This window comes from Triturus cristatus, chromosome 8 (genome assembly GCF_964204655.1).
Source record: "Triturus cristatus chromosome 8, aTriCri1.1, whole genome shotgun sequence".
Lineage (NCBI taxonomy): Eukaryota > Metazoa > Chordata > Amphibia > Caudata > Salamandridae > Triturus > Triturus cristatus.
The window spans coordinates 274,815,705-274,839,858 of NC_140591.1; the positions used below are offsets into that span (position 1 = coordinate 274,815,705).

The 24,154-nt window shown below is 47.8% G+C and overlaps 1 protein-coding gene across 2 annotated transcripts in view; it reads left to right on the plus strand.

Annotated features, from left to right (window-relative positions):
• Positions 1 to 24,154, plus strand: part of CUL5 (cullin 5) — a 677,835-nt gene that overhangs the window by 530,533 nt on the left and 123,148 nt on the right. For both annotated transcript variants that reach the window (XM_085621507.1, XM_085621508.1), the window contains 2 exons: positions 23,392 to 23,515; positions 23,820 to 23,995. In XM_085621507.1, coding sequence (XP_085477633.1) covers positions 23,392 to 23,515; positions 23,820 to 23,995 — 300 coding nt within the window. The remainder of the gene's footprint in view (positions 1 to 23,391; positions 23,516 to 23,819; positions 23,996 to 24,154) is intronic.

The following is a 24,154-nucleotide window of genomic DNA, read 5'->3' on the forward strand; positions in this document are numbered from 1 at the left end:
AGCCAGATAGAACGCCAGATCATGAGTGGCCTCAAAGATAGTTGATCAGTCAGAAAATTAATGTCCACATCTCGATGGGTAAGCTCAGTACAAGCAGTAGATGGTAGTGACAGGGGTTTTTTTAAAAAAGCATTTTCCTCCAGCTGCAAAGTATGGGCATGATAGTGTCCCCAAACACCCGCCCCATACAGAGCAATACTAACACACCTAGCTTGATAGATCTTAAGCATGTCCCTGGTACGTCGGTCCCCAATCTTCGCAGCAAATCTGAAGACACCATGGGCATTTTTTGCCATTTTAATACGAATATTTTTAAATTCATTGAGCCACTTTCTATCTTTAGAGAAGGTTATACCAAGATAGCAAAAAGTATCCACTTGATGCACCTTGTCTTTATCTATAAAAAAGGAATTTAAAACTTTGCTTTTCTTTTTGCTTTTAGCCCCACATGTCATGATGTACGTTTTCCTCTTATTGATAGTCAACTTCCTATCCTTAATAAAGGTAGAAAATCTATCAATCAAGCGCTGTAATCCTAATGGAGTTCTGGAAAGCAAGACAGCGTCATCAGCATATAATAACACTGGCACAGGGGAACCTTTGATCTGTGGGACATCTGCTTTAATTGTTTTTAAAATTGTGTCGATTCCGTTAATAAATAAGATAAAAAGGAGGGGGGCCAGTACGCAGCCCTGTCTGATACCTCTTTTTACGCTAAATTTTGGGGTGCATTCTCCTTTAGTCCCAAAACGCACACAGGTTTTTAAATTCCCATACAATCTTGCGAGAAAATAAATTATACCTTCTAGAGCACCTAACTGTAACAAGGTTGACCATAAAATCGAATGGTCAACCATGTCAAAGGCACTACTAAGGTCTGCAAAACAGAGGTAAAGTGAGCCTGGCTTAGCCTCAGTGTATTTCCCGATCAATAAATCAAGGTTTAAGCACTGATCGAGTGTGCCCCTGCCCTTTCTAAATCCATACTGGCTGTCGGCTAGGATACCCTCTTGCTCAGCCCATTCCTCTAACCTCGCTAACATGACTCTACTCATAATTTTGACAGATGAGCCAAGAAGAGAGATGGGTCGATAATTTTTTACATCAGACCTGTAGATAAAATATATATATATATATATATATATATATATATATATATATATATATATTTTGTGATTTGTCCAGAACCACAGGATGTTGAGCTGACTCGAACTCGGTTCCTCAGTTCCAAAGCCTGCAGGTCTGGTTACTGTCCTGCACAGTTTTGCACACATCTTATTTATATAGGTGCAGTGTGTGTGTTTCACATCCAGCACTACACTTCAGGGCGCTTGGATACCAAGGATGTACATTGTTCTGAGGTCTCTCGCTCATCATCCACTTTAACACACTGAAGATAATTTCAGTCTTTGGAGCAAACGCCGTTTGCGTTCCTCGTGCAGAATTAACGTTAAGCAGCACGTTGCATTGTTGATGTCGCTGCACCCCTCCCTTCTGATCTACCTAAAGGGGAGGGTCTTTGATTGGCTGCCTTTGTACAGGGCATCGCGGATGCCAGTGGCATTCATAGGTAGTGTGGCATTAGGTGCTCAGTGGCGTATACAAAAACACACCTGCCTGCTAGAAGACTCCACCCCTTCAAGCGTCTTTAAGACTCCAGTGCTAAGTAAGCGTAAATGCATACAGCAACATTTACCGACCAATCCCCAACACACACTTAAAGCAGAGTTCAACTTCTTGGGGAAAAATCTACATACTTCGAGAGAGTTTCATATTATTTAACATAATTGCATCTGGTGAAGTGGATGTGGAATCTCTCGATTTCTCCGGGGCCTGGCAGGCATATTTATAAAAAAAAAAGTCTTGTGCCACCACTTCCAATAGTTCGGTACAGGAAAGGATGTCACCTTACGGCTAGAGCGGTCGACCTTGACGCTTGGAAATTGGGTTCGAGTCTCTGCATAGATGCCTGTTATTGTGGGCAAATCACTTAATTTCTCTGTACCTAACATAAAAACAAGCATTGGCATAGCCAATTGGCCTCGCCTTTGGGACCTTATAAGTGTTTAGCCGTGCAACACTTGATGTTGTTGCACCATGGATATTGTGCGTGGTTACTAAACACTTATAAGGTCACAAAAGGGGAGACCTATTGGCTATGCCAATGCTTGTTCTCCTTGGTGCACGTAGGGATGCCTGGATTTAAGTCTTGTGGGTCTGCCGTCGCAATATGTCGGTGGCAGACCCCCACGATGTTTGCCTCTACTGCGTGGAGACCGATCACGACTCCCGGTCCTGCCCTGACTGTCGGCCATGGCCCGAAGGCCTTGAGGGAGCGGCGCTGGAAGCTGCTGGAGGTCCAGCACTCATCCCAACGCCGTTCCAGGGACCGTTCCCGGGAACGCTTGCGGGGTCGCAGTCGTCGCTCCTTGGGCTCCAAGTCTTCGCCCTCGGATTCCGGTAAGCGACGACATAAAAAGAAGTCGAAGAAGCATGTTCACTCTCCGACGTCCCCCTGTCGGTCCTCGGATGTGGACGACGGGGACAGGGGTTCTGCCCCTGCGGCTCCTTTGGATCCTGGGAGTCCCGCGGCCTACCCACCTTACCCGGGTCCGTCGGCGACTCCCGAACAGGTGCAAGAATTTCTTGCCCCCATGGACCGCCTTTTTAGGCCTCGGGCTCCCGCCAGCGTGCCTTCGGGCCGCGCGGTCCCTTGTCCAGATCCTGTTGGGCCGTCGGCAGATCCCGCTTCGGCGCCACAGAATCCTGCGCTGTTGGCGCCCGGCCCGGTGCCACGAGGTCCAGCGCTGCCGGCTCCAGCCCCAGTGCCACCCTCCGCTCCGCCTCCGGCGCTGCAGTGGGTGCCGTTTGTCCCGCCCTTGCCCCGGTTCCAGGACCATTTAGTTCCTACCTGGGATCCGCATTGGGATGCGGCGCCGGCTCGGCCCCGGCCGGCTTCGTTCACGGCGCCGTATGTTCCTACTCCAGCTCTGCCGCTGCGGTCTGTTCCCCATGCAACAGAGGTGGAGGATGACTGGGAGGGGTCCGAGGACCCTCTTGCCCGTCAGTGGGACTCCGAGCAGGACTGGGTGGACGATTTGGAGGACGCCAGCGACCTTGATGTCTCTTCTGACCTGGGCTTTGCCTCTCCCCCGCCTACCATGGAGGAGGGCACCTCCTACACGATGGTGCTCCGTCGGGCAGCTGAGGTCCTCAACCTCGATCTTCGTACGGTGGCCCTCAAGACTAATCTCCTCACTGAGGTGCTCCAGACGGTGTACACTTCGTCGGAGCCCCTGCTTCCCTTTAACGACACCCTCACTGACGTCTAGTTGGTCGAGGCCGGCCACAGGGGCCCCTGTGGATAAGAATGTTGCCAGGCATCACCACCCGGCTCCTGGTGACCCCACGTTTCTGACCACTCATCCTACGCCTGAGAGCCTGGTCATCCAGGCCTCAACGTCGCAGAGGGCCTTTCCCACGGCTCTGCCGGATAAGAAGCTGGAACAGTTCAGAAAACGGTTGTTCTCTTCGGCCAGCTTGGGGCTGCGGTCGGTGAACACCTCCTGCTTATTGGGCCGCTATTCTCACGCGGTGTGGGATACGGTTTCTCAGGTGTTGCCTCAGTGTCCTGAGGAGGTCCACGCCGAGCTGTCCCAAGCAGTTGCTGAGGGTAAGGATGCAGCTAAATTCGCCATTCGGTGTGGTTTGGACACCGCTGACTCACTGGGCAGGGCGATTTCTACGACTGTGGCGCTTCGTCGCCACGCCTGGCTGAGATCCACCAGGTTCTCGCCTGATGTCCAGAGCTCGCTCATGGACATGCCCTTTGATGTCATTTGCCTGGTTGGCGATAAGGCGGACAGTTCACTGTAGCGTTTTAAGGACTCGCGGGCCACGGCCAAGTCCTTGGGACTTTCCGCAAAAAGTCCAGCCACTCCTGGGTTTCGTTCCTTTCGTGGCCACGGCAGAGGTGCCCGGGTGCGTTCCTTCAGCAAGCCTGTGCAGAACCAGCCACAGCGTGGACGCGGCTTCCGCAGGGGCGGGTCTGGGAATCAGCGTGGGGGTCAGTCCACCTCCGCCCCACTGCTTCTACCTCCAAACCTTCCTAATCTGAGCTTTGTGGAGCACCCCACGCCGGTGGTTGGCAGGATCCGCCATCAACTCCCCCACTGGCACGATATCACATCGGACAAGTGGGTGTTGCAAATCGTCTGCAGAGGTTACCCACTTCCCTTTCAGTCCTCCCCTCCAGCCATGCCACCTCTGTGCCACCGCATGTCGGGGGATCACTTGGTACTTCTCCAGCAGCAAGTCACGGCCCTCTTGGCCAAGGGGGCCATCAAGTGCGTTCCTGGGCCGGAAGTAGGGAGTGGTTGTTATTCCCACTACTTTCTGGTCCCCAAGAAGGACAAAGGGGGCCTGCGCCCCATCTTGGACCTCCGGAACGCAAATCGCATCCTCCGAAAGGAGAAGTTCAAAATGCTGACTCTGGCTCGGGTCCTGGCTGCCCTCGACACTCGAGACTGGATGGTAGCGTTGGATTTGCAGGACGCATATTTTCACATCCCCGTCCTGCCTGCCCACTGGCATTACCTGCGGTTCACTGTAGGCCAGGAGCATTTTCAGTTTGCCGTGCTCCCCTTCGGCCTTACCAGCGCCCCTCGGGTGTCCACGAAGGTGATGGCGGTGGTCGCAGCTCATCTGCGCAGGTCGGGGTGTCAGTCTTCCCTTACCTCGACAACTGGTTGTTAAAGGCGGGCTCACCCCAGGCAGTCGTCAACCACCTTGACTACGGCCGATCTCCTGCATTTGCTGAGGTTCTCCATCAATGTGCCGAAGTCGCACCTCAGTCCCTCTCAGAAGCTCCCCTTCATCGGAGCGGTTCTGGATTCAACGCTGTTTCGGGTTTTTCTACCCGAGCAGCGAGTCCCAGAATATTCAGGCTATGATTCCGATCTTTCAGCCTCTGTCCCGGGTTTGTCAGGTTGACCCTCCGGCTCCTGGGCCTGATGGCCTCCTGCATTCTGCTAGTGCAACATGCCAGATGGCATATGCGGGCTCTGCAGTGGGACCTGAAGTTCCAGTGGGCGCAGTATCAGGGCAACCTTTCCGATCATGTCCAGATCTTGGAGGGCACTGCACGACCATTGCCGTGGTGGCTCACGAATCGCGATTGGGTCAGTGGCAGATCCCTCTCTCTTCCCCAACCGGAGCACACAGTGGTGACGGATGCATCCCTCCTGGGATGGGGAGGCCGCTTGGGAGAGGCAGAGATCAGAGGACTCTGGTCTCCGGCGGAGTCCTGGCTCCATATCAACCTCTTGGAGCTTCGGGCGATCTGGCTTGCACTGAAAGCATTCCTTCCCTCTGTCCGGGGAAGTGTGGTGCAGGTGTTTGCGGACAACACCACTGCCATGTGGTATTGCAACAAACAGGGCGGGTGGGGTCCTGGACCCTATATCAGGAGGCTCTGCGCCTCTGGACATGGCTGGAACATCAGGGCCTTACCTTGGTGGTTCAACACCTGGCAGGTTCTCTGAACGCCAGGGCAGACTAACTCAGCCGCCGGTGCTTGATGGATCACGAATGGCGTCTGCACTCGAACGTGGCGCAAGGTCTCTTTCAGCAGTGAGGAGAGCCTTGGTTAGATCTATTCCCCCCCCAAGAGAACGCGCAATGTCAACAGTTCTGCGTGTTGGAATTTCCAAGGCGACGCTTTTCGTCACGAGTGGAGTTGCGGTCTGTTGTACGCCTTTCTGCCTATACCACTTCTGCCCAGAGTGCTGAAGAAGATCGAGTCATCCGTGTGGCTCTGGATTGGGCACGAAGATACTGGTTTCCTGAGCTACTCAGCATGGCGATCGTTCCCCCGATCCGACTGCCTCTTCGGGAGGATCTTCTGTCGCAGCAGCAGGGGACGGTCCTCCACCCGAACCTGTCCAGCCTCCACCTCTATGCGTGGAGATTGAGCGGCGACAGTTGAAAGCTTTTGATCTTCCTCCCAAAATCTGTGATGTCATTCTGGCAGCCAGGCGTTCCTCCACTAAAACTGTATACGCCTGCAGATGGAACAAGTTTGTGGCTTGGTGCACAGCTAAGACTGTGGATCCCCTTTCTACCCCTCTTTCCGAAGTCCTTCTGTTCCTTCTCTCTTTGGTCCAGCTGGGCTCTGCTCTGGGCACTATCAAAGGTTATATTTCGGCCATCTACGCCTTTTTGCGGCTTCCTGATCAGCCTTCTCTTTTCAAGTCCCCGGTTGTTAACCGTTTCCTTAAAGGCATTACGCACATGTTTCCTCCTGTGCTGTTTATAATGCCTCAATGGGACTTAAACCTTGTCTTGACATATGATGTGCGCTCCCTTCGAGCCCCTTCATACCTGTCCTTTGCGTCTTCTCACTCTCAAGACGGCTTTCCTGGTAGCTATCACCTCTGCCAGAAGAGTGAGTGAGCTCCAGGCTCTTTCTTATAAACCTCATTTCCTTTCTGTTCATCCGGACAAGGTGGTTTTACGGACCCGTCCTTCTTTCTTGCCAAAGGTTGTCACGCCCTTCCACATCAGGCAGACCTTCACTTTGCCTACCTTCTTTCTGCCTCCGCATCCTTCTAAAGAGGAAGAGAAGCTCCACCGTCTGGACCCAAAACGTGCGCTCTAGTTCTACCTGACGCGCACGCAACAGTTCCGGGTGGATGACCAGCTCTTTGTTGGCTACGTGGGCGCCAAAAGAGGTCGGGCTGTGCACAAACAGACCATCTCTCCGTGGGTCGTTCTCTGCATCAAGGCCTGTTACTCGTTGGCCAAGGAGCCGCCTCCTGTGGTGCTGCATGCCCATTCTACCAGGGCACCGGCAGCCACTACTGCCTTGGGACGCGGCATCCCCTTGCAGAACATTTGTCAGGCAGCTACGTGGGCCTCGCTGCACACGTTTGCCAAGCATTACTGCCTTGACAGTCCGGTCCGGAGAGACGGCTTCTTTGGCCGTTCTGTTCTCCGTGACTTTCTGGTGTAATCTATTCGCAGACCCACCACCGAGGTTGGTATTGCTCGGGTATCTATTCTAAGGTAAGGAATCTATCACTAACGTGACTCTTTCAGATGCACAATCTCTTTCAGATGCACAAGTTACTACTTGTGTAACGATATATCTGAAAGAGACATTAGTTAGTGATAGATTCCTTACCGCCCCGCTCTTCCTCCCAGTTCTGCAAACTGATTTCTAGGGTGAAGGTCATCCCTTTCAGGGCCCTAGTTTCATGGCACCAGTGGTCAGTTTCTTGCATGGCTCTGCGTTCCTGGCACGGAAACTCAGGTACAGAACTGACGTCAGCGCGCATGGGTGGTGCCTAAGTAGTCTCCGTGACGTCATCTCGGCGCATACGACGCCAGTGACGAACGCGGAGCCGCACAACGCCACCTACTGATGCGCAGGGGTACTGCTACAAAAAGACTTTCCGGATCCAGTCTGACGCCTGGGTATATTCTAAGGTAAGGAATCACTAAGTAATGTCTCTTACAGATATATCGTTACACAAGCAGTAACTTGTGCATTAGAGGCTGTTGCACGAAGTACGTCTTGAAGGTTGACGGAGGTAAAGTGGTGCGGGATAAGGGGCAGATGTCTCCGGCTTCGCACAAACTCGAGGTACGCATTCCACACCCCGGAGACCAGAGATGAGTGGCTGCAATAAGATCATCCTGGAAAGAAGCCGGAAGAGGTGCCTGCACCCTTCATGAGGGACCTACTGCTGGCATTGAGAGACTCTGGAACAGAAGATAGATACTGTGGCAGTGGACCGCAGGCTCATGCAAGTGGATCTTCAGAAGATGTCCACCAGAGTGGGGATGCTGGGAAGGAGCCCGGAGGGGCCATCATACAGTTGCGGGACAAGGTGCGACACCTGCGAGAGACTACTAGCCTACAAGCACGTGCGGAAGAGAGGTCGAGGAAAAATAACCTTCCTCTTGTTGGAGTACAGGAGAAAGTGGAAGGTAAGAATGTGAACGAATTGGTTGAAAATATATCCAGATCTTTCCTTCGACTACAACAGTTGTCTCCTCACTCCACTGAGTGGGCGCATAAGGTTCCTGGGGTCCCACCGCATCCAGGGGCACGGCCACAATCATTGCGAGACTCCTGAACTGTAGGGACCGAGAGGCAATCCTGCGGGTCTCCAGACTGAGCAGCCCTCTTTGTGTAGTCCACAGGTTGGCGAGCAGGAGGCAGGCACGTTAAGATTAAACAGATGGGGACAAAGGGAGGATTCATTGCAAATGGCAGACCGGTTTTGGTGGCACACAACCCTAGCACACTAACTCACACAAAAGTGGGACGAGTGCACAGTGTTCTTGTTTGGTAATTTTTAGTTAATGGTGTGGGGAGCTATAGACATCTCAAGCGTGGGGGGGGGTATTTTGGAATCCACCGTATGAGGTAGTAGGGTGGGGGAAATTGGGGGGGAGAATACACATAGGCATCTGAAGAGAGACAGATAGTTGAGTAGATTACTGATGGATTGGCTTAAGTGGGATTGTAACACGGACAGATAGATCGGTTTGAGTACTGAAAGAGGGCGACTCCTTGGCTTATCCATTCTGTCCTGGAATGGGAATGGGTTGGGACACAAGGTCAAACGGGGTATGGTGCGCGGATTTGTGCATCGGCACAACCCAGATAGCCTGCTCCTGCAGGGAACGCACCTGAAGGGTGATAACCGTGCTTTTCTGGATCAGGGTCATTACAAAACCATGGACCATTCTGAGTTTACGTCGGATGCCAGGGGAGTGGGCATTCCTTGTGCATAGATCTCTCCCTCTAACATTAACACAACATTGGATCGACTCAGAGGGCTGCTACACAGCAGTATTAGTGTAATGGAATGGAGAAATGATTTTGCTGGTGTCATGGTATGTTTCCCTGGGGTTGCAGTCCCGTGTTTTTGAGAAGATGAAGAGGTGGGTCGTACAGGCACCACCCGTTTTGCCCCTGATCGGAAGGGACCTCAACCTGACAATGAATGTAAACTTTGATAGATTAACAGCCACAGGCAACAAGGGTAGGGAGGATCACACATTATGTACTTTTTCTCGGGCATTGGGGCTGCAGGATTTATGAAGGACTATTATGAAACACTGAGCAGCATGTTGGTTCTATCACCTATTCAACATGGGCACACAACGTTCACTTTATTTTTATACCGGGCACTATAACTTCTATACGTTTTCATATATGCACGATTTTTGTTGGGATGCACTTAATTTAACTTGCGCGTATCTGTTTGATCAGCACGTTGTTCATTCATCTTCGTGTTATTGGTCACATTCATTTTCATGGTAGCACATGTATTTTCACGATAGTTTCTTCTTTTCTTACGGTTTATAGGAGTCGCATGTATTACAGGTCTCTGTCGATACCTTTTTCATTCCAATAAGTTCTACCTCATTGTTTCCCCAGAGCGGCGAATCACTGTGTTTAACATGTATGGGACATTTGGACACATTTTTTTATGTTGTTGATTTTGGTCACTTCACTTTTGTATTTCCTAGCATCATGCACACCTTGTACGGACTTCAGGAAAGCATTGACGTCGTTTTAACTGTATATTCAGTTGTATTGGTTTCCTCATATAGACATTATTTCATGATTTGTTGCAGATTTCGCTCCCCTGACGAAGGGCGCCAATTGTCCAAAATGCATTGGGATGGAATATTATGTGATGGGATGGAATATTATGTGATTTGAACTAATTTGGAGTGTCACTTGAAAGGACACAGGTTGAATGAATGTAATATCAACAGATGTTCATGAAAATTCACACTAATTTGCTACGAATGGAAGAATAAATAGACTTGAAAATCGGTGTGATCATAATCTATTTTTACCCGTTTTGTGGGATCTTCTGCTGTGCTCAGGGGGACGTCTCCAATTTATTCTATTTACTGGTGCCCCACCCTCATTCAGACACATAGATACCGGGATACAGTGTTTCTACCTAGGGAATTTCAGATCACTCACCGTTATATACTCGCCCTATGACACAGACCATAACTAGTCGCCCAATATGGAGACTGGATGGCTGGTACCTTAGGGATGGGGAAACGCGGGAAGGTCTAGGGACCACTACAGAGAATTATTATGCTGTGGCATCTAAGGTCACCTTAAGGGAGGCCTATAAACCAGCAGCCCAAGGATACCTGTTTTCTATGATCTCAGGGCTCTGGCGGGAGGCGGCGAGCAAATTGAGGGACACTGAGCAAAGTATGCTCCTTGCAGAAGAGGCACACCTGGCCAGCCCGATGGTGGAGCTTGCGCACTACCTCTCGGTTTTATGGGACGAATATAGGCAGATTTCAGAGGAAGAGGTAAGGATATATTTGAGGGCCACACAACAGACTATACGAAGTGGACAATAAAGCCAGGAAACTCTTGGCGTGGCTGGCACGCAGAGAGGTTGGCCAAAGGTGGGTGAAGGAAGTGGTTACGGAGGTGGGATGCACAGTGGATAGAGGCCCAGCAATAGCGGAGACATTCAGGGGCCACCTGGAGGCCTTACATTCCCCCGGGCGGCACAATCCCTCAAAGGAAGCCATACGGTTTGCAGGGGATCTCCCAGCCCAGCTCCCAACAGTGGAGAATAGCGATGTCCTGGATAGGAAGCTGGAGGTGGTGGAAATCAATGAGGCTCAAGACACCTCAAGGGGTAGAAGCACCGGGCCTGAATGGTCTCCTGGCAGAATGTTTAATATGCATGGGGAGCCAGCTGGTGGGACCACTTCTACGGATGTATCAGGCATCACTGGGGACGGGAACTTTGCCTCTGGATGTCCAAATGGCTCGTATTGCCCTAATCCACAAAACTGGAAAGGCACCGGAGGACTGTGTCTCATATAGGCCAATTTCCTTTCTTAATGTAGAGGCAAAACTACTAGCAAGGATTCTGGCTGCCAGTCTATATGAGGTATGCAACAAATTGATTCACAGGGATCAATCTGGATTCATGCCGGTCCGGGCCACGAGACACAACCTGAGGCACCTCTATGGGGTTCTCAGTAGAGAGCGCTCTACTGGGGAATCAGTGGTGATCCTGTCCCTGGATGCCGAAAAGGTATTCGACTCGCTCGAATGGCAATACCTCATGGTGGTGCTAGAAAAGATGGGGGTGGAGAAATATTTCTTGTACTGGATCTGACTGCTTTACATTGCCCCTATGGCCAGAGTACGTGTCAATGGGACTTTATCAAGGGAGTCCTGGGAGAGGCATGAATCAGGGGTCGGTAAACCTAGGGCACAAAGAAGAGGGACACTCCTCCTTGTGTCACAAGGGCAGAGAGGACATATCTGGTGGGAGCACACCCTCCCTTGGTAGACACAGAATCGCAATCAGTACCCCACTTTATGTAGAGATAACATTAAATACCCTGGGAAAGTGTTTTGATGAAGTGACTTAGATTTTACCCACCGGGTCGTGGGAAAGGAAATAATTCCTTTTGTTTTAGTTACCCTCACACACCCTAGTGGTGTCATGCTTCATCATCGGGTCACCCAGTCCCCTAAATGACCGGGTGGGCTTGACCATATTTCAGGGAGCTCTTTGAAGATATGGCCAGGGGATTTTTAAAATTAAAAGTCCTCAGACTGTTCCCGGTATCCCTTTGTTCTTGGAACAGTATGGGATATTAAAATATAGAAAATACAAGGGTCACTTGGATATGTATGGTCCTATTACCCTTGTGCCAACATATTTCAGCCTTCCTACTGGCCCATTCGGGGTCCTAGGCTTTCTTCACGGCTACAAACTTCGAGGTTCCCTCCCTGGTACGAGTAGAAGATGATTCTCACACTACTCCTGTGAAAGAAAGGGCAGATAGCTGCTCCTTTTCTAAAAATAAAGATACACTTATCTTGTAATATTAAAGGATGTTATTCCGGTAAACAGCGTTTACTTCGCATGCGATTCTTCGCATGCCATTACAACGCGGACGTTAGTACGACCGCGTTGTTAGTTCGTATACCTTTACTACGCAAGTCGGAACAGCGACTTGCGTTAGGGGGGAGAAGGTGTTGGATTTAAAATCCAACACCTTCCCTAGTGTCCGCATAGACTGGAGTTGGAATAGTAAATCATACTATTCCAACATCCAGCGCCCCCTACTGCAATTTGTTGTTCCGAATTGCGTAGTAAAGGTATGCGAACTAACAACGCGGTCGTACTAACGACCGCGTTGTAATGGCATGCGTACTAAACGCATGCTAAGTAACGAGTGATATTCTGTTATTCCTTCTCCACCTACAAAGAAAAGGAGGACAAAAAAGGAGAGAAAACATCACATTGCAATGTTGTTGCATTGATCATTACTTCCCAAAGGTGATGTGCTTATAATGTACACCCATGCTTTTCCATCTGCATGGGTGAAGAAAAGCCATCATCCTTAAAAGTGTCCAGTGTGCACTTCTCACTGTTTTCTCCTAGTCTTCTCACAATTTTTGTGACTACTTTGTGTTGTATATCGTGCAGTGGTGATATACATCGCATGCTGAATTTAATACTAGTGTATAATTCAATGTGTCAGATAGATCAGCATGCCATTCACATCTAAACCACATAAACTTTAAAAACATACATCAATCGTACATGCATATTTTGTATTCATCCTTCTCTCCCTTACCACATTCAGGGAGAGGTAAATCGTCACAGGGACTGTAGTTTGAAGGGGTAGCCCTATAGTCAAACCCTGAAGGTTATGTTCGAATGTCCGTGATGGAACAGTGACACCAATAGCGAAGGAAACAATAACAAAGAGACAAAACGTCTTCGATGAGCCTTTGAAGGTATTCTGACAATTGTCTGTATCTACATATACCTTAAAAAGCCATGCCTGCCAGGCTATATTTTGGTACTTACATCGTCAAGGGTCCTGCCCCGTATTTCTGCCTACTCGGTGCTACGTCCCGGGCTTTCGCTCTGAACCATGTCTGCCTCTCTTATTTAAAGGAATTTCGCGGTAATCAGCGTACTGCAAGAGCGGGACACGTCACTGAGGCCGGTAGTGACGTAGGTAGCATGAGGATGATGGGACTAGTAGTCCAAGTGTTTTTTGCGAGGCTTGGACGTTTGGAAAAAAAGAATACAAAAGATTAGAAAACATGCCCGCTAAGGTGCTGCCTTGTATGTATATCCAATCGAGCATACCCTCTGACTCATGCCTGCCTCTCGTTATGACGGCGATTGTGGTAAACGGTGTACTCCGGGAGCGGTACCCGTTGCCATTAGTGGGGTGGCTGGTGGTAACGTAGCTAACATTGGAAAAATAGAGCTTGTAATATTAGTGTTTTTTTACGGGGCTAGAACGTGGAAAACTCTATGGGGAAACAACCCATACCACAAAGGATTACTCTGATTTCTGAGTTGATGTTACTAATGGATAGAACTAATGTCTCCGCTATGCATTAAGTTTATGCCCTGATTTATATTTAATAGCTCAGCCAAACCAGGCCAAATGGTGAAATTTGCGTATTTATTTACTTTTGATTTAGTTGGTTCCACGCAATAGAATCATCAAGCCTGTCTTATGCGTTTTTAATCAATAGACCCAACATTGTTCGCGTTCAAGGAGTCTTTTTTTCTAGATTGCCACTCCCAAGGATGCTTGATTCCGGTCCAGGGAAGACATGGCTTGGCAGTTCGGGCTGGACTGTTCCCATGAGGCCCAGGGTCAAGACTGATTTGCATATGGCCATGTCTGAACTGGGGTTGCGTTGTGCGCAAAAAGACGATGGATTAAACCCAGATCTGTGACTGGGGGTGAATGTTTTGCCAATGTGCAACATTCCGTCCATCATCTTGTGTGTTTTGCTGTTCGCCCTATGTGCGAAGGGTATGCCCAGACGTGGGTCCCGTGCTCACTATGCCACTGGAGTCAAGCTATCCTGGCTGAAGAGGGGTGAAACCCCGAAACCGGTCCTAGGATGCTTGATTCTGGTCCAGGGAAGACATGGCTTGGCAGTTCGGGCTGGACTGTTCCCATGAGGCACAGGGTCAAGACTGATTTGCATATGGCCATGTCTGAAGTGGGGTGGCGTTGTGAGCAAAATAACGATGGATTAAACCCAGATCTGTGACTGGAGGTGAATGTTTTGCCAATGTGCAACATTCCGTCCACCATCTTGTGTGTTTTGCCACTCCCTTTTATCTTCTCAAATATTGTCCATTTCAGATCTTTGTCAGTATGATTCTTTTCCAAGTAGCGGGATGTGAGTTTTGTCGCTGTTCCTGCCCGCCTGATTGTACTGCGGTGCTCACTTATGCGGACCTTGACCTTTCTATTGGTCATTCCTACATACATCAGTTGGCAGGGGCAAGTGATAAGATACACCATATGTTCCGAATTACAACTGGTGGAATTCTCGGCTATCAGATGGTACCCGTCTGATGACTGGGAATGCCCCCTGCAATGGACCGAGACAGGATTCAAATACTTTATATATTTATCACTATAGGCCCTGGCATCTTTTATGCCCAGATTCTGGAGGGTATACTGAACCAACATAGAGAGGATGTAGCCATATGGCGGGAGCTACCGCTAGGTTTGCTGGGTAGAACACCGCTCTACAAAATGATTTCATTGCCTACATTTCTTTACGTACTCTAGAATTCTCCATGTGTGGTCCCAGATGCCTTTTTCCAGGTGGTACAAACAACTACAAGGACACTGATGTGGGACAGCCTTCGATACCTTGATGCTGGGTCCTTATGACTGGGGTATTACTCTTCCCAATTTGAAGCTCTGTTACTGAGCAGCACAGTTACTAGTGATGGATGAGTGGGCATACATGGACCAGCATAATCCGGCCTTTATGGCAGACAGAAGAACGCTCCCAGTCCGGAGATACTTGAGATCGATATACAGCCACATTGAGAGGCCGATGGGCATGTCACCCACGAAAAAGGCTGTGCAAATCTGGAAGAAGGCAACCAAGACCATATGGTGGACAGGAAAAATTACTGTGGAAACGCCATTGTGGGATGCTGATCCACTGGTAGAGTGCAGACACTGTTGGGTACCTGCAGTGGGATCTGATTGGGATAACTAAAGTGGAGGACCTATGGGGGGGTGGGGGTAGTCAGGGATGGCCTCCTTTGAATATCTGCAAGAACGATATGAGATGGCAGAATCCCAAAGGTTCAGATATCTCTAGATTATGCATGTGCTGACCAAGTGTTTTGGACGTCTTGACACTATATAGGAGTCCCCCCCCCCTAGAATTTAGGTTGCTGTCTGCCCCACTTTACCGCCATGAGAAGTCACTCATTTATGCCACTCTAGTTAGAAACTATAGGGCACCACTGAGGAGGCATATAAGTACCCTAGGGAAGTGCTGATTCGAACAAGCGATGGATTTAGGCGCAGATCTCTGTACTGGAGTGAACGTATGACATTGTTCTGCATTCTGTCCATCAATTGTTCTTTTTGCATATGTTTGGTGACGTACAGCCTCACTTCATGATGCCAAGATCGCTTTTGAGTACATGAGGGCTCATTCATTACAGGACTTGAGAGTCTAGACCAGAGCCCAAACATCAAAGGCACACCACATTGCTGTGACTGACATGTTTTCTGTAGTCAAGCCATGGTTTGAAACCAATAGTTTTTGGCAGGGACAGTGTTCCTTTTCACACTCACTGGATTCGTCATTTGGGAGTTGTCGAAAGATCGAAGAATGCAGGAACAGAGCAACTAATCTGCATTAGAAGGCGCATCAAGAAAGGAACTGAATTCTGCTTGTGGGGTTGCACTAATATGTGGCTTCACTCTCTCTTTCGGGGAGCAGCAAAGCCAACATGGAGCCGCATGGTGATACCCAGCGGCACGTGAGGGCGCTCCTAATGAAAGGTTCCCGGATGCAATCTAGCGCATAGGGAATATTGTAAAATGTGAGGAATCTGTAGTTAGAACTATCCATCTGAACCGCTTTCCAGGTCACAGATTTGCGTAACTACACTGGTTTAACACATAATAAATATCTCAAGTGCAGACGTGTTATTAGCCTGCTGCTTAGAATACTTTAATCAAATATCAGCATATAGGTCCAATTCCAACAATATGGTTTGTGGGTCTAACTTTCAGGTTGAAAGTAGTAGCTGTTCATGTTTCAGCAAAAGGTCATTTACGTTTGAAACCTTTCAAAAATATGCTTTACTGGTAATCTAACATGGGAGTACCATCGGTGCTATGACAAGCAGTTAATATTACAAGACCCACAGACACTGATAGGTATCATATTCTAGAATGTAAAAAGTGTAGTAAGTAAAGAACATATCACCTTAGAGAACACCATAAGTAAACGCTCTTTGATTTGAAAATGTAACGAGCATGAACCACAGGTGTTCTGGTCTTCTGCGTGTGTGCATCCAATGTGAGCTCACATGGTCTGTCTAGTATGTAAAATTACAAACAATTGATTGTGCCAAGAGTAACTGCATTTGACAAATTGTTTTACCCGTTATCCTAGAAAGAAGACCTGTGTGGCAAGCTCTCCAAAGGCACAATTTTCAGACTAACATTTTGGAATAGTGTCACTTCTGATCACACATTTATTACATAGTTGATAAAGTTACATGTGTCACAGGCCTTGATGAATGTTAACAATCATTCATGGTTTGTGGATTGAAGCAATCTGTGTGTGTGAATTAATAAATACAAAAATGATAGGCCTGCTGCTGCAGGCCTTCGTTAACATGAATCTTGGCTTCATTTTTAGTACAGGCTAACAGAGTTTGAATGTGCTAAAATCTCACCCATTTTCTGCTGATGTCTTTATGAAAGCCAGTAGCTAGAAATCTGTTTGCAAACAGACCTTGTGCAAGTTCCGTGCTGCTAGAATCTAAAAGTTGCAACACATTAGTAGCTGCATGTTCCTAGTGATCGAAAAAAAAAAATCATGGTTTTCTGCTTGGGATAACAAATAAAGATCTGACTGCAAAAGGTCCGGCACTTGCTCTACAAACCTTATTGGATTGAAAGGGTATAAAAAAAGATGCCAGCAAATGAGCACGGGATAGGAGACTGACAAGTTGCTGGGCAGAAATGCTGGCAATTAGGCTCAGATTTGATGGCTTGCTGGCAAAAAGATATGCAGGTACTTTGCTTGACTGCAAGTATTATAATAAAAAAATATTTTAAGCTGTGAGCCAGCTAAATATAATATAGATTGGGAATTATACATTGTGCTGAACAATGAGAGGGGTGTATTTAACATTTTCCTTTATTTAATTTTCAGATGCCGAAATGGTTAGTATTCTGATAAATGTCATTCACCTCTTCTTCACAAATATATCATAAACTTCAATACATTATAAAATATAATTATGTGTATGTGTATTAATTCTGGGGTATGGGATGAAGATCTATTATGATATGAGATTCTGACAGGGTTATCTGACTCATGACATACTTACATTACATACACGTAGCTCAGTGGACAAAGTGAAGGACACCATCCAGTTTTTCTTTCCTCCGTAAAGGTCATAATTTCAATCTGGGGTTTTTAAGAAAGGATTGATTGTTCTCTTTTTTTCCCTTTTGTACGCGTCCCAGCACTTATTTTGAGGTTAGGGTAAACTCCCTCATTTGTTTATTGAATTATCGCAAGGGGACTGGGAGTATTCACCGTGAAAGTAACCCTTGCCTCTGTTTGATTACGAAGTTCAGGAAATCAACCAGCCATGACCCCAAAAATCTCACAGTAGAGGATGTGGCGGCATTGTCGAGACTGTCCCTGGGGCGGGGGGTGGCTAGATAGTCCTCGAAGTGTAGTACCTTTCTTTCTGTGCCATCTAATGCAGATCAGTAGCTCTGTTCCTGCATTCTTTGATTTTTTTGTTTAAACATATTTTATTGAATTTTCATGGAACATAATCGGACGTGGCCTGCTGTATACATTGCGAAGACATATTAAATCGGGAGTACCGGTAAGTACATGAAACTGTAACGTCTGCAGAACCAGCAGGCAAAACAACAAAAACATGGCACAGGTAGTCCCAGACCTCGCGGAGCTCAGTAATTCTGCATATGTCTAAGTTTGGATGGTAGCGTTGCATTGTCAAGGCTGCACGGTAGTCATTCGTATATAAAAGGGCGGCTTTGTGAGGGGTCTGTAAGTGGTAGAGGAGGTAGATCTATGCCCCGGTAAGTCGCCCAGCGGAAACATATTTTCTTAAGCTTCTGGAGACAGCCCCGGGCCTGGAAAACCGCAATCTCTGCTCCAATTCATCTGTCTAGGGCCTTCTTCTACCCACCTATTGTTGGAGAGGACGTGCCTTTCCACAACTGGGCAATGTCTCGTTTGACGAGTGTGAGGGCTAAGAAGAGCAAAAGTTGCTTATACCGATTCCCGCCAATCCCATCAGTACTATGGAGTAGGAACAACCTCTGGTCAAATGGAAGATCCCACGATAGGACTCTGCCTAAGCAGGACGCTATCTTACGCCAGAACTGCTGTAATGCGCTACAGCTCCAGACTGTGTGCAGGAAGGTTCCCTCCTCCCTCTCGCATCTAAGGCACATGGAGGACTGGATGGCACCCATCCTCCATAGGCGGGATCGTGTGAAATATATGCGATGTATATCTTTGAATTGGATGAGGCGGTAACCTGTAGACACCGCCGTGCCACGGGGTCTGGCCAGGGCCTATGTCCAGTCGTAGTCGGTCAAGTCCGGTAAGTTCTCTAACCATGCTCCATTGGTCATATGTAGTGTTGTACGGGTGTGGGTGGTCAATGTCTGGTAGATCTGACGAATCTTTGTGCTCCCAGGTCCCCCATCAGCAGGCATCCCATAAGGGGATGACATTTGGACAAGGTATCAAGTGAGTGAATCAGGGGAGTGAGTGTATGTCTCAGCTGGAGGTACTGATAAAATTGCGTCTTGTGTAGCTGGAAATCGGTCTGCAGTTGTTGGAACTATTTGAGGGTATTGCCCCGCATAACATCCCCCAAAGTAGAAACACCCAACAGATCCCATTTACGGAATCCTGATAGAGCCGCAACAGGATGCAGGTAAATGCCATGCAACAGCGGGTCGCCTGTGTCAGGCGGCCTTGCCACCCCATATGCCTAACTGTATACCTCCAGAGCCGAACCACAGTTCTCCTGGCTGGGGGTAGGAAAACTAGGTTCCCATGGCTGTATAGGAGCTGTAGAAGGAGGGTACCCTCCATTGCTATATACTTCAGTGCGAAAGCAGGGTCTGTAGGCGAGTTGTGCCACCATTCGTTAATGATTAACAGATGGGATGCTGCATAGTAGGCATACACATCCGCTGCAGCAATGCCCCCGCAGTACATTGACTGTGTGCATGTACTCAGCTCCACCTGGACCACCCCACTGTTCCATAGAAACTTATTGTGTATAGCATTAACTTGTGCAAACCATGTACATGGTATGTCATATGGGAAGTTCTGTAGTCTGTATAATATTCAGGGTAAAGAAACCATTTTAAAAATTGCTGAGCGCCCATATAGTAAAAGTGGAAGATGAGACCATATTGCCGTCTCATAGACTGGTGATGAGTGGATTAATGTTGTGTGCCCACGAGGTCTTCGGACAGGGCAAAAATATGATACCCAAGTATTTAAAACCTACGGTCGCGTGTGACAGCTGTACCACCCAGGCTCCGCGTCCCTAATCCCCACATACTGGAAAAAGTACAGATTTTGAGGGGTTGGTATTAAGTCCGGAGGTCTCTCCGAACACTTTGAGGATCTGTAGGATTCAAGGTCCCGAGAACCACGGGTCGGTCATAAAAAAACAACACATCGTCCGCGTATAGCGTGAAGCGGTCCGATTGGGTCCGTGACCACTCAAAGCGCCGGATCAGAGGGTCCCCTTGCACCCAGGCCGCCAAGGGCTCCACAGCCAGGGCGAATAATTGCGGAGACAGGTGGCAGCCCTTTCTCGTGCCACGGCCGATAGGGAAGGAGGCCAACTGGTGTCCCGCAATCCGGACCAAAGCCGTTAGGTCCGTATAAAGCAGACATACATAGGCTAAGAAGCACGTGCCAAAGTAAATGGCTTCAAGGAGTTGAAACCGGTACGTCCAGCTGAGGAAGTCGAACGCCTTGTCTATATCAGCCCGTAAGGTAGCCGTGGGGCGACCCAGCTCCAGGGCCCTCGCTATGGCGTTATGGACCCGCCGGATGTTGTGTCAGGTGGAACAGTGTGGCATGAAGCCAGACTGATCCAGGTGGATCAGGTCTTGAATGCAGGCACGGAAACGGTCTGCAAGGACTTTGCCCAAAAGTTTGGGCTCAAAATTGATAAGGAAAATGGGTCGATAAGACAATGAATCTTCTGGGTGACGTCCGGGTTTCAGAAACAGGATAATCTGAGTATGTCGCCAATTCTGGGGCAATATGTGTTGGTCTAGGGCATCCTGTATCTAGTCCAGTAAGTGCGGGCCTAGCGTGCTCATGTGCTGCCTGAGAAATTCAGCAGGCAATCCGTTAGATCCAGGGGCCCCGGCGTATAATGGCCAGTGTCGCACTGAACTCATCTAGCATAATGGGGGCATCAAGCAGATCCCACATATGGTCTGTAAGCTTACGAGGGGCCTCCGATAAATGTTCCTGCCGTGTGTAGAGTGAAGAGAAGTATTGTGCGAACTCCCTGGCTACCGCCTCGGGAGACGAGCACTGGGTTCCGTCCACCCCCGGACATTCTTTGATGTTTTGCCAACTCCCAAATGACGACTCCAGTGTGCAAAGGAACAATGTCCCTGCCAAAAACTACTGGTTTCAAACCATTCCTTGACTGCAGAAAACATGTCAGTCATGGCAATGAGGTATACCTTTGATGTTTGGGCTCTGGGCTAGACTTTCAAGTCCTGTGATGAGCACTCATGTACTCAAAAGTGATCTTGGAACCATGAAGTGAAGCTGTATGTCACCAAACATAGGCATTACCGAAGGTTATCTTGTTCATCTGATAGCGACTACTAGCTGCAGATTCCTTACCTTAGAATAGATACCAATAGAGTACCTCGGAGGTGGGCCTGTGAACTGGTTCAGACCAAATAGACCTGGAGGACCAAACGGGCAACTGCCCGTCATGACAGACCTGACACTCAAGGCAATAGTGTTTGGTAAATGTGTGCAAGGATGCCCATGTGGCTGACTGACAGATATCCTAAGACACACAGATGATGACGAAATGCAGAGCAAATCAAACATTTTCCCCCAGTCAATCGATCTGGGTTAAATCCATTGTTCTTTTGTTCACCATGCCACCCCAGTTTAGACCCAGCCATATGCAAATCATTCTTGACCCTGTGCCTCATGGGACCAGTCCAGACCGAACTGCCAAGCCAGGTCCTCCATGGACCGAAAACAAGCATTCTGGGACCGGTTTCGGGGCATCACCCCTCATCAGCCAGTCTAGCTTGAATCCAGTGGCACACAATGGATTTAGGCCCAGACCTCTGTACTGGGGTGAATGTATGACATTGTTCTGCATTCTGTCCATCAATTGTTCTTTATGCATTTGACTGATATCCTAGACAGGAGTTGCCAGAGGACCTCGCACAAGTCCCATCTGATCCAGGTTGAGGAGGGACTTGACCCCTTCTCACTACTTTCTACCTAAAGAGAATTTGCAAGGGAATCAAGGTGCTACTCAATCCCGCTCCCAATCTTTGCTTGAGGGTTAGATTCCACAGTTGGTCCTAATATGCCTAGTTGTCCCCGGCCCATCAGCAGTGCTGCAGCAGATTGATAAGGATGGTCATTCTGTGCTCCTCTGGCACCCTCTTGTGTGCCTTTGGGCCCAAAGGTCAGTAGGGGGCTCCAGTCTGGTTGCCGCCAGCAAAGCCATTCTCCACGCCGTCTGAACTCATGGAACCCACTTCCAGTTCCGCACCAACTCCAGTACAGACATCCACTCCACGCCCAAGACCTGTGCTGGTCTCTTTCTCATCGACCCCGTTACCAAAACCACTGTCTCCAGAGGTGGACCAGGTGTTGACTGAGCTGGCTGACCCGAAGCCAGTTTCTTCACAACCGCGACAAGGCTACCACCCTTGCCTTGGCATGTTGAATACCTTTCCTTGATATCTGCATGGAAATAACATGGGCCTCGGTGAACATGTTCACAACACACTTCTACCTTGACAATTAAGTCCAACAGGAAGGGCATTTTGCAATTTAGTCCTTCAAGATTTTCTACTCTGATCATATTCCACAGAAATTCCATATTCGGGGGTAGTGCTTTGCTATTTGTTCTATAATTGAGAAATCTATGGGTAGAAGCATTCTTCAGAAGAACAATTTACTTGAATTCAGTAATTCTCTTTCTGGTGGGTCCTCTATATAACTGCAGATTCCTCCCATTCTGTGGAGTAGTCTCTTTTCACCATCTAAAGAGGTCCAAAATTATAGATCTGCACACTGGTACCAACAGTTGCTTGTTCTCCGCGTCCAGGAGCATGGAAAGAGTCCAGCAAGAAAGTGACAGCATGCAGCCGTGGCCCTTATGTGCAGCTCTCCTCTGTCACTTCCGGGACAGAACAAAGTCAATACGGAGCCCCAAGGCACCACCTAGCGTCGCCCAGGAGCACTGGTATGAAAAGTTTTTGGATCGAGTCTGGCGCCTGGGGAATATTCCAAAGGAATCTGCGGTTAGATTGAGTAACCATCAGAAAGAATGTTACTGAAGGTAAGTAACTTATTTATTCCGACCCTCCCCAATCACAGTTTGTATTTTGACACCCATGCTCATGTTTAGTCGAGCCAAGTTACATTACAAAATTGATCAGGTAATTTTAGTTTGCCTCACGATCATCACATCACGCCCTCATACTTCTTTACCACTTTATGCATGTCTTTTTTATCCAGTAAAAGAATCAATGCTGAGGAGAAGAATAAGGACTCTTATAAGTATTTATCTCGAACAGTGTGGGCAAGGTTCCTTGGGCAGAGTATTCTTTACTGCTTGTAACATTCATTCCTAGATGTCCTCCTTTCCATGAATATTCACTGTTGATTACTGGAGTGTATGTGAGCATACTTAAGATGCTAGAGAAGCATATCATTTTACATGTCTTGCTTGGGTATCTTCTACAGCTTATCAGTTGACACGTACAGGGCTTCTGATTCCATAGTTCTACAGTATTGGTCTGCATGTCATTTGACCTTAACTGAATGGCGTGCCTAATGATGTGGTTTGAATAATTTGCCAGAAAGGTACATGTGTATGGATCTGTAAGGCATCAATGCAAGCTCATTTTAATATATTGTGCACTTTTGTAGTCATTACTTTTTTTTTTTACCATAGTATGGATTTCTGTTTGAGTGTGTGAATGTTTAAGGAATAACTTTCAACTTATTTTGTGTTCTGACAGGAAGTTGGTATGCCTGCTGATTATGTGAATAAATTAGCTAGGATGTTCCAGGATATCAAAGTGTCTGAAGATCTTAACCAATCCTTCAAGGAAATGCATAAGAGTAATCGGTTAGCATTGCCAGGTATGTTTTCCATTCAGCTATATTTTAAGGCTTTTTAATCGTTTGTGTTCTTTCAAGCATGATAATGTCTTTCAGTATCCTTATTGCCTTGTTGGCTGTCAATTTTGTGCTCACATGAAACACTTGTTCTTCCCAAAAGTAAAAGTCCCCAAAAGTTGAACACTGTTTTGTATTTTAAGGAATATTGATATAGAACCATAGTACATTGTACTATTACAGTCTACATGGCCTTAGAAAAATGATGTATTTTATCACTTTGAAAATTTTGGTTTGCGCTCAGCTTCTAATATTTCATTTTATGCAGCTGATTCTGTGAACATAAAAATTCTAAATGCTGGTGCATGGTCACGGAGTTCTGAAAAGGTGTTTGTGTCACTGCCCACTGAATTGGAAGACCTTATACCAGAAGTCGAAGAATTCTACAAAAAGAATCACAGTGGCAGAAAACTACACTGGCATCACCTCATGTCAAATGGAATTGTGAGTTAATAAAACCTTTGTCGGCATACTATATTTTAAATTGTTGCATGCATTTGAATCATACTTCTGGGGACGCCATGATCCATATCAAATTGACAGTGAAAAACCCTATGAACTAGTTTAAAGAGCTATATAGGAACTTTTCCTTAGATTTTAAAT